This window comes from Dendrobium catenatum, unplaced genomic scaffold (genome assembly GCF_001605985.2).
Source record: "Dendrobium catenatum unplaced genomic scaffold, ASM160598v2 fragScaff_scaffold_1395, whole genome shotgun sequence".
NCBI classification, from domain to species: Eukaryota; Viridiplantae; Streptophyta; class Magnoliopsida; order Asparagales; family Orchidaceae; genus Dendrobium; species Dendrobium catenatum.
Window position 1 is genome coordinate 606,473 of NW_021319857.1, and position 10,064 is coordinate 616,536.

The 10,064-nt window shown below is 34.7% G+C and overlaps 1 protein-coding gene across 2 annotated transcripts; it reads right to left on the reverse strand.

Moving 5' to 3' along the window:
• Nucleotides 1–5,528: 5,528 nt before the first annotated feature.
• LOC110103404 lies at nt 5,529–9,414 on the reverse strand. 2 transcript variants are annotated; one of them, XM_020832113.2, is made up of 4 exons: nt 9,278–9,414; nt 8,747–9,148; nt 6,457–6,673; nt 5,529–6,299 (listed from the first exon to the last, which is right to left on the reverse strand). In XM_020832113.2, exons 2-4 carry the CDS (start codon nt 9,116–9,118, stop codon nt 5,842–5,844), a joined length of 1,047 nt encoding a protein of 348 aa, XP_020687772.1. In that variant the 5' UTR covers nt 9,119–9,148; nt 9,278–9,414; the 3' UTR covers nt 5,529–5,841. The 2 variants fall into 2 exon arrangements, with proteins under 2 accessions (XP_020687772.1, XP_020687780.1); XM_020832121.2 differs by having other exon boundaries at nt 8,747–9,144; nt 9,278–9,404.
• Between the last annotated feature and the right edge of the window lie 650 nt (nt 9,415–10,064).

Below are 10,064 nucleotides of genomic sequence, written 5' to 3' on the forward strand. Positions count from 1 at the left end.
TTTTTTTTTTCATTACTTATAAAATTTATATTTAATATTTCTCTATTTAGTGTCTAAATTAATTCAAAAGTTTTTGTATGAAAGGTTTTTTTTTTTTGGAAAATTTGAGCTTGGCAGAAACACAAAGAAAGCAAACAATTAAAAGAGAATCCAGCGTGAACGAGAGCTAATCAGCCAAAACATAAAAGAGAAACTCCCCAGCAATCCAGTTACAACAGCAAAATCAGATCCAAATATTTTGGGAAGTGCTTCCATTTGATGACTTTTTCAAAAACAACTTTCTTGATAATATGAGAAGTGGATATGCTGCTATTAAAGATGTTCCCAAATCTCCTATTGTTCCTTTCTTTCCAAATGTAATAGATGCATCAACAAGAAATAAGAAAATAAAGCTTTTTAATCGGCTGTGGAAAGCTATGTTCTCCATCAATCAATTCAAAGAGCCGAAGTATATTTGGTCTAAGGAGAAGATTCTTGGTGTTAGGCATAAGGTCCAATAGAATTTCATATGAATAGGAGCACTTGAAAAATAAATGAGTTTCATTTTCAGGAAAACATGATATAAATCTCAAGATAGAGGCACCATAATGTTCCTTTTATGCAAAGCTTCAGTAGTTTTCATACCTCCTCCTATAACCAGCCATGTGAAGCATGAGAATTTCAATGCATATTTAGAGTACCATACCAAATTATACCAGTGACAACTTGGCAAGTTTGAGTAATACTTATTAATGTAATCCGCAAATTTACTTTTGTTTTGATTCCCCCATGCTAAGCAGGGATATGAACTCTCTAAAATAGGAATATCTTGGATAGCATCGCAGACAGAGGAAGGAATAAAATTGGGCAAAGCCCAGCTAGTGCCCAAAATGTAATCCCTGATGAGGGAATCAGGAGTAGTAGCTTGAAGAACGTAATGGCCATTCGAGAAATCATCTAACTTTCCATTATAACAACAATGATCTCAGTGGAAGGAAATAGGAGCATTTGGGGTGATTCTAAAGTTGAATTTTTCGTTAGCAGCAGCAGCAGAGATACATATCAATTTTCAGAAGCTAATATCAAAAGGAGGAGGTGGACGCCAAGGTGAGATTTATTGGGTGCAAAGCCAGGAAGAGAGAGGAGAGGCCAGGTTGTACATCCTGAAGATAACCGAGCAGTTAAAGGCAAATTGAACAGCATTCAGAGAAGGCAGCCCTAATCCCCCATATTGCTTGGACTTGCACACCTTATCCCATGAAATCATGTGAATCTTTCTACTTTCTCCAGGGTCCCCCAAAAATAAGAATTTTGAGCAAACTTTTTTGAAATATTTGATGACAGATTTAGGCAAAATGACACCACGAATCCAGTAGGCATGCAATTAAATTAAGAATGGTGAATTTTAGAAACTGAAGATGACCTGCAAAAGAGAGGAGATTGGTTTTCCACCTAGATAGCTTTTTAGTAATGATATCAATAAGAGGCATAAAGTCAGCCACTTTAAGGCGATTGAATGACAAAAGAATCCCCAGATAAGTAATCTTAAGGCTAGTGTTGTGTATGGAGATAGTTTGGCAAATATCTTCCTGGTTATGCACATTCCTAGGAAACATGACAAAACTTTTATCTAAATTCACATGTAGCTTGAAAGCATTAGCAAATGAAGAAAGGATACTTGTGAGTTTGTTGCAATCATCTAAAGTTGCTTCTCCAAAGATGAGTACATCGTCAGCATAAAGAATATGAGATAATGTAAATCCTTCCATATTTATCCCTATGAAACCACCTTCATCAACAAGTGAAGAAAAGACATCCATCACCAAACAGAAAAGATACGGGCTAAGGAGACAATCTTATTTTAACCCAACAAAAAAAGAAAAGTATCCCTCAATGGCACCATTAATCAAGGCAGATAAATTCACATAAAAAAGCGAGCTTTTACCCAGCTCACAAAGATACTTGGAAAACCTTTCTTTACCATTTTAGCAATCAGAAATTCCCCGAAAGGTTTATTTCACTTGAGGGATTTTAGATTTGAGGAAAAAAAAAAGAATATTTTGATATAATACCATATAAAATATATGAAATATTTGAAGTTATTTGTATAAATATAAAATAAATATATTTGATTATATTTTTTGTTTGATTTTGAGGAAAATAAATGAAGTGTAAAGATCAACAATGACAATAGTCAGTAACATCAACGGCTAGATGGTAGTGGCGATGACGATGGTGGTAGGTGGGTGCCATACAGGTGACGACTATTGTGGTGGTGGTGCTGAGCAGGGATAATGGACGACAATATCAGGTGGTGGCTAATGATGATTGTGATAATATTAGGTGCCAAGCAAAGTAAACTTGCGGTAAAAAAAGAAAGGGATTTTTGGATACATAAAGCCTAAAACTATTGAAAATACATATTTAATACCTAAATTTCTATATTTATTAATATAGCACATAAAACCACTCTTTTAATCAATTCTAACACTCTGTTTAAACCTTCCGTCAAAAATAACTATCAACAATGTCTTTCCAGTCAATTACATCCTTTCACAGTGAATACAAGTATCTCATCGTTTCAATGGAGTGGTAGAATAGAAGGAAAATAAGATTTTAGGTGGTGTATTAGTAAATATAGAACTTTAGGTGTTAAATATGTATTTTCAATAGTTTTAATTGTTATGTATATAAAAATTCCAAAAAAAAAAAAGAACAAACAAATAAATTTACAATATATCAAAAAAATGAAAAGGAAATTCATTGAAAATTTCCTTTGTATTCTTTATTCATAAGGGATTGCTTTTTTGGTTAAAAGAGTAATGCATTGTAAATTGAATAGTATGTAAAATGAGTATTTCAGAGTTGTTTGAAGTAAATGTAGGGTTTTTTTTTTTTCTTTTTAAGTAAAATGAATATAATACAAAGTTCAAAGATGGTGACAGCTGGTGGTTGTGGCGATGGTGGATGGTGACAACAACGGTCGGTGGTGGTGGGGTCAGCGGTGGTGGCGGCAACGATCAAGTGAGTTTGTATTCGGTGTAAATGGTTCTCGCTCAAATTGGGCAAGTTTAGTTTATCTCAAAAATAAACTTAAATGATTTACATTACATGACAATTTTGTTGAGTGAAAAAGGAATATAGTGTAAAAAGAATGTCATATAAACTTCAAGAATATTTTAAAATTGTTTGGATGATTGTAAAAGGAATGCATGATATTAATTTTTTGAATGATTTGAAGTAAAATAAATATAATATAAAGTGGAAAAAGATAGTGGTCGATGATTACTGACATTGGTGGTGGTGTGGATGATTTTCTTTCTAGTTTTTCTAGTGGATTGTGTTCCTTGGAGTTATTTACCTAGCTTTCTCTTGTATTTCTGTAGGATAAACATTGTTAATGATGCATGTGAGAAGAGAAACAATGGGTGAGGGAGAGAGAAGAGATATATGCACTTATTTCTCCAAATTTTTATAGTGAATTTCTTGATGTGGCGTTGTTTTGTTGTTTTTTTTTCTCTATTTTGAATTTTTTCACATTACGTCCTGGTGTCCTTTATTTTCCAGCTACTTTTACTTTCTTGCTTGTTTCGTCATTGTAGTGTTTGCTCCTCATCCCCAACACCAGTAAGAAACCAACAAGTTCTTGTTAACCTAGATGATGATTGGAAAATGATATGCAAGACAAAGGGTGATCTCTCTGAGCAATTAGTGATGCTTTTCAGGCTCTGTAGTGTCACAGAGTACCTTCATCTAACCGTACGATGGCATGAAATCAAATTATACCTCAACCTTCATACAACCTTTTCAGCCTTGGATGAGTGAGTGAAGGGGCTATGTTATAGATTTTTTTTTTTTTTTTTTCAAAATTGGTAATGTTAAGGTCCGAGAAGTCTCATTGAAGGGAAGAATTATTATGTGCGGACTACGAATGCGATTCAAAATCCAATAAAAAAAGGGCAATGTCACTCGGTATCACTCGATACTAGATGACGTCGCCCATTTTCATTGGGCTTTGACCTTTAATTGTGTCTGATGTACGCACAGAATAATTTTTCCATTGAAGGAGGGCCCTCCTTTAATCTGTATCGATCCTTTGTTCCCTTCTTTACATTAACATTAGTGATATTTTTTATGTAATTTTAAAAATTATGTGTTATAAAAATTTTGGTATTAGATAAGTAAATATAAAAAAAGTGTTAATATTTTCAAAAAAAAAAAGTTATAATTATAAATAGAGCTTAAAAAGCGAATTTGGCATTTCACAATCACAATTAAATCGATAGAAAAGAGGGAGGGAAGAGAGGGTTTGTCAAACTATTTTTGGTGTCTAGCAGTGTTTTAAGTTTTAATTACATCAAACAGAAAAACTTTGTTATCGTAATAGTAACAAATTTTCTACAATAGAGAAAAAAAAAATTCAAATTCAGTAGTGAGTAGTGACAGAATTAGGAAATTTATGAGCACAGAGCATTAAATTCTAAGAAAATTTACATACATACCACTTTATAACATCCTATTTACATATCTAACATCCAAAACTTTAATATTACATGCATACCACCATATATTATTTTAATATCAAATATATCACTAATATTTCTTTCCTACCATTCATATTTGATATGAAAATGAACTATGGGTGGTATGTATGTAATATTAAAGTTTTAAGTGTTAAATATGTAAATAGAATAGTATAAGATGGTATTTATGTAAATCTCCCTAAATTCTAACATCAAAGCAAAGCCCATTGAGAGCAGAAATTATTCTATGCTGAGTTAGGACGTAGTTGTATGTCCAGACTCCAATCTGTTGTTGACATGTACTTTTTGGGTTTTTTTTGCAGCCGCGTGGATTTTTTTTTACTCACGTGTGACTTGACGAGCTGTCACAGGATTTAGTTGGTGCTCCTTAAAAAAAAAACACGCGACTTGTTACCAAAGTTTAGAGTTTTCAGGGAATAAAGCTTTTCTGCGAATCGTCCCCAAAATTTTGGTGGAACTAACGAAGAAGATGGAGACTGCTTTGGATGACATTCAATTATCTGAAGAAATGATATGCTCACAGGATGCATAAGCTGAAAACTTTCAAATAAGAAGAACATAAAGTTTACGGGATTGGGGTCCAAACATAGAGAGCAATGTCCAGACTCTGCACAGCATAATTTCTCTCATAAGGGCATCAGGCATCTCCAACCGAAAATCTCATTTTTCATTCCAACATGCAGTGAAACCAAAAAGTGTCGTGATTCATCTCCAATCGAACACCATTTTGCCCCCTAACCGTCACTCTCTTCTTTCGCGTCTTTCTTCCGCAAGTTCGGCAGAGACCAAAAAATGACAAAGATGAACAGTGTGACACCAATATTGGCGTCACACTGTTCATCCCCGATCAAATGGCGGAGAAAAGACATTCGGTTGCGATGTTTAAGGGCCTCCATTCGGTTGTTTGCCGAACGGTTGGAGATGATCTAAGCATGAGCTTCCACAGCTTAGACAGCATCGCTGCTATATATAATACATTAACTAATTTCACGGAGACTGAAGGAAAAAAGAAAAGAGTGGGCAATAGAATCCACTTATTAATAACTACTAAATAACACCATATTAAACAAATTTTTGGAAACTTTTTTCATCCTTTTAAAAGGGATTTATTCTTAGTTCCCAATTCCCATCATCTTATGAAAACGTAACAAGGTAAGAAGTAGGAAAAACAAAAAAAAAAAACATTCTCTATACCATTCAAAAATTTAGAAAAAAACTTCATACTATATGAACCGCACAGCTGCCGTGAAAAAATGGCAGGTTATTGATCCTCTTTTCTTATTTATTCCAATAAGAGCATGAAAATGGCTTACCGAACTCAAAACTGCACCATTCTCGTTTTATCATTAGTGATAGGCTTCAGAAGCCTCTCGGCAGCAATTTCCGACTGAAGGGAAGATTTAAGCCTCCTCAGATGACCAATGCACTGCCTGTGATCGGAGGAATCAAAGACAAGGCTGCGTTCTCCATCTGAGCAGGATTTTCTTTCATATTGGGATTGCCACTTCGCCTGTAAATATGGAAGCGACCTCCACGGCGGCAATGGCATGGAGTTCTCATTAAGAGAAAATTTTGCAGCGTCAACCATAATTTGTAAGAATTTCTTAAGCTTGGAGATGGAACCGACGTAGATGACAGGAAGAGAAGCAAGGATTGCATCGTAAGATTCAACTGCTCTTGCTATTTCAAAGTGGCTGCGAAAATCAATATCTACAACCATTCGTTCAGAAATCCCAGATTTACCGCTAAGAATTACATCGATGTACTCGTGATCACCTAAGATAAAGCAGAGAATATAAAAATTAAAATTTTTTACTAAAAAACTGTTTTAAAAAACAGCAAAAAAAGCTGCCCAAACGAATCAAACATCTAGGTTTCCAGTTTGATATTTGCATGGTAAATATGCAACAGGGGTAAAAAGGCCAGTAAATACCTCCTGGGACTTTGCCAAAACCTTGCCATTTGGATTGACAAACGGCAGCATCAAACCCAGAAAGACGTAGAAGCTTTGCAAGCGATTGCCTAATACAGCCACCATTGCATTGGCTACCAATGCAGGAAAGCAGGTCGGAATCATTTATTGAAAGCAAAAGAGACTGAACAGATGATGACAGTGCACTCACACTCTGTTCAACAGAATTTTTCAGGATCTGCACAACAAAGAAAATTCAGTGGGAAGTTAATACCATCCCATTCTATGGATGCATAAGGAGATTTCAACTTCTTTAGGTTAGATTATGGCTTTGTTTGGGACGGTTTTCTTCTTACTTTCTAAAACAACTTTTAAATACAATTTTTTTTGATTTTTTACTAAAAAGCATACGAAGGTTGCCCAAACGAAGCCTAAATCTAGAGTATAAAAACTTAGAAGAGCTTAGTTCATTCTTCCTTTTTAAATATTCGTGTGGTGCTCAGGATGGGAAGCCTTCAGCTAAACACATATATCCTAAAGAATGCGTACTGCAGGTACATCAATATAAATGAGCGTTTAACTGATCCATTTTGGGTTTGTCAATAGTTTTGCTTTAGCTACCATCCTTCTTTTTTTTTTTTGGGACATTTAGGCCATTTAAGGCAAACTCACACACACAACGCATACAAATAGACTCGAACCCTGAACCTCTTAGTTGGAAGTCTAAGCTCTCAACCAATAGGCCAAGGAGAGTTGTGTTACCATCCAGTACTAGCTTTAGCTTCATCATAAAAATTTTCTTTTCATCATAAAAAATAGAAAAAAAGAAAAAAGATATATATAAAAAACAAGAACAGATGACTAAAATAAATTGACAAAAAATAGAATGATACTCTTCTGGTTTACTGTACAAACATTTATAAGGTTTTCGAATTTTTTAAACTATTGAAAAAACATTAAATAAGCAATTTTTTTAAAGAAATTGGTAATTAATAGGCAAAAATACCTTGCAAATTGCAGGTTCCATCAATCCAATTGATTATTCTGACAACTAGGACAAATCATACCAAGTACTTTTAAAAAAAGAAGCTTTTTTTTTTTGGACATTTAGACCATTTAAGGCAAACTCACACACACAACGCATACACATAGACTCGAATCCTGAACCTCTTAGTTGGAAGCCTAAGCTCTCAACCAATAGGCCAAGTAGAGTTGTGTAAAAAAAAAAAAAAAAGCCTAGAGCAGGCATTAGAAAACTTGCTTTCACCACCGGAAAATAAGATACTGAAGGAAACTGACTTCAATAAGGTTCAACGAAAGTTCATTCATATAGTATTGTATAAAGTGTATTGCAGTGAAGAAGGCGTGACGAAAGTCACCTCTTATGTGTTCAAAATTTTTAAATGGACCGAAATTATTTACCATTACGGCCTGAAACTAATAATCTATCATTGATGATGGTCCATAATTCTCGAAGAAAAAAGTCAAAGAACCTTGCAAAGCCAATGAATATGTCTGAAATTTGCCTTATTATAACATCCGTGAACTAATAAAAATATTTCAATTGGAAGTGCTTAAAAATTCATCTTGCCTATATAGCTTCCTTTTTGCTAGAAAAAAATGTATTTTGTAGAGATTTTAATTAGATATTTTATTTAAAAAGCTTAATCTAACTAGCAATTTCAGAAAAAAATAACTTCGTCAAATCCCGATGATAAAAAAAACTACCATCAGCATCAGTAGCAACTGCCTTTCCTAACTATTTGGGAAAATCAAGATGACCAACCTTGTTCAAAATCAAATAGGTGATCCTAAAATTGTCCAGCTCTTGCGGGACTGCCAAGTAATATATATTCTGAGTGAAGGATACTTAATTTGAATGTGTATTATTAAAACCCAGGCCCTGCCAGATTACATAATTGCATGTTTAAAACTTAAAATCTATGGTTCAGGAGGCAGGACATAACATTGCTGATAGAATGATAAGAAGAAACATAATTAGGTCTTTTTTTTGGGAATATTTTAAAAATATTTTTTTGGGAATATAACATAACTAGGTCTCAATACATCGCATGTAAATAAGATAATGATTTCGTTTTCACTCTGAATGGATGAAAAATAAATCATTATTTTTTTAAATGATTTTAGGGAATTTGTAGGTTATAAATTCATATATTTTTTAAATATGTTTTCCAACTTCAAGCAAACAAATGAGCCTAAACTTAATCAAAATTTCAAATAACGACTGGCCATGAACAGATAATCATTCAAAACACAGGAGGGAAATCCTATTTAGGGAATGAAAACTCACCCGAACGTTCTCTGCGAGATGTTTAGGATCGGGAAACCCAGAGTCACTGTCACTACTATACCGCGACTCAAGGCTGCCACTTCCATCCTCTAAGAAATCGCTAACCATCACCGCCAGGTCGTGCTCACTCTCGTGGCTAAAACCTCCGATCTGTCCCACGAACTCACCGCCCTCCCCTCCAGCAAACCTCAGCAAAAAGTCCCCGGCCCGAGCACAGACCCGACAATCGCCATCCCCCTCTCCATTCCGAACGCCACCGATGCTCCTCCTATCCAACCTCCATGAACCTAGCTTTATCGGGCGGCTCCTCGAGAAAGCCAGCAGCGACCGCGCGTTTCTCACCTGAGCCTCGTGCTCTTCCCTTAATAGCATGAGGTAGCCTGAATTCCCCGATCAACCTGACTATTCCGTCAAAAAACCAAAATATCAAACGAAACGCTTCTAATTCCAGAAAAAATTGAACTCAAGTCAAAGAAATCGAAACAAATTTTCAAAACAAGAAAAACCAATTAATGATTATCGAAAGCCTACCTTATTTGAAATTGAACAGATTGATCGCCGGAAATTCAGAGACTCGAAGTCGGCGAGAGCGCCTCAACCAAACTGCAACAATAATGGATTACAGGAGAAGCCGATGAACTGAAGACTCTATATAGACTCCATTCCCGTTTCTAAATTACATAAATGCCCCCGAGAGTTTTGATATGCTCTTCTTTCCGGCGTGGTCCACTTGATAAAGAGAGTGGTCCCCTCCCTTCAATGCGTGAAAAAGATAAAGGATTTTTAAATAATCTGATCATGGCCGTTCATAGCACATCATGGACATTTTTGAAGGCCACGTTACCATCTTTGATTTTTAAAGTTATTTATTTATTTATTTTTTAGTTTGGGGTGGGAAATCCGTGAGCTGGAGACGGGCAGGTAGGAGCGGCGCTGGGCTGATCTCAGCCGTCTGATGTATATTTTTTTTATATACGGGAGCGTTATTTTGGATTTGAAAAGCTGTTTCAATTAATCAACTTTTAAAAAGATCAAATTTAAACTATTAAAATCGATTTTATTTTTCAAATATTACAAATAATATATAAAAAATAAATAGGACTACATATTCGTTAAATGAAAGTATTATATTAAATTTTAATATTTAATTACAGGTTTAATAAAAAATGATATATATAGAATAAATTTTAGCTCTCTCTTCGATTTGTTGGTTAGGAGTTTAGTTCTAAATTGTAACAGTTCAAATTCTTAATTATCGAGATATTGTTCATTTTGATCTAAGAGCCTCACGGTTTTGTCATGTTGGTGTAACTTCTCA

Bases quoted from the DNA above. Each gene is read 5' to 3' on its own strand.
- LOC110103404 (XM_020832113.2), bottom strand. From the start codon at position 9,118: ATGCTATTAAGGGAAGAGCACGAGGCTCAGGTGAGAAACGCGCGGTCG. The intron at 6,674-8,746 runs GTGAGTTTTCAT...TTTGTTGTGCAG, and splicing joins ATCTCGCAGAGAACGTTCGG to ATCCTGAAAAATTCTGTTGA. The intron at 6,300-6,456 runs GTATTTACTGGC...GCTTTATCTTAG, and splicing joins TTTTGGCAAAGTCCCAGGAG to GTGATCACGAGTACATCGAT.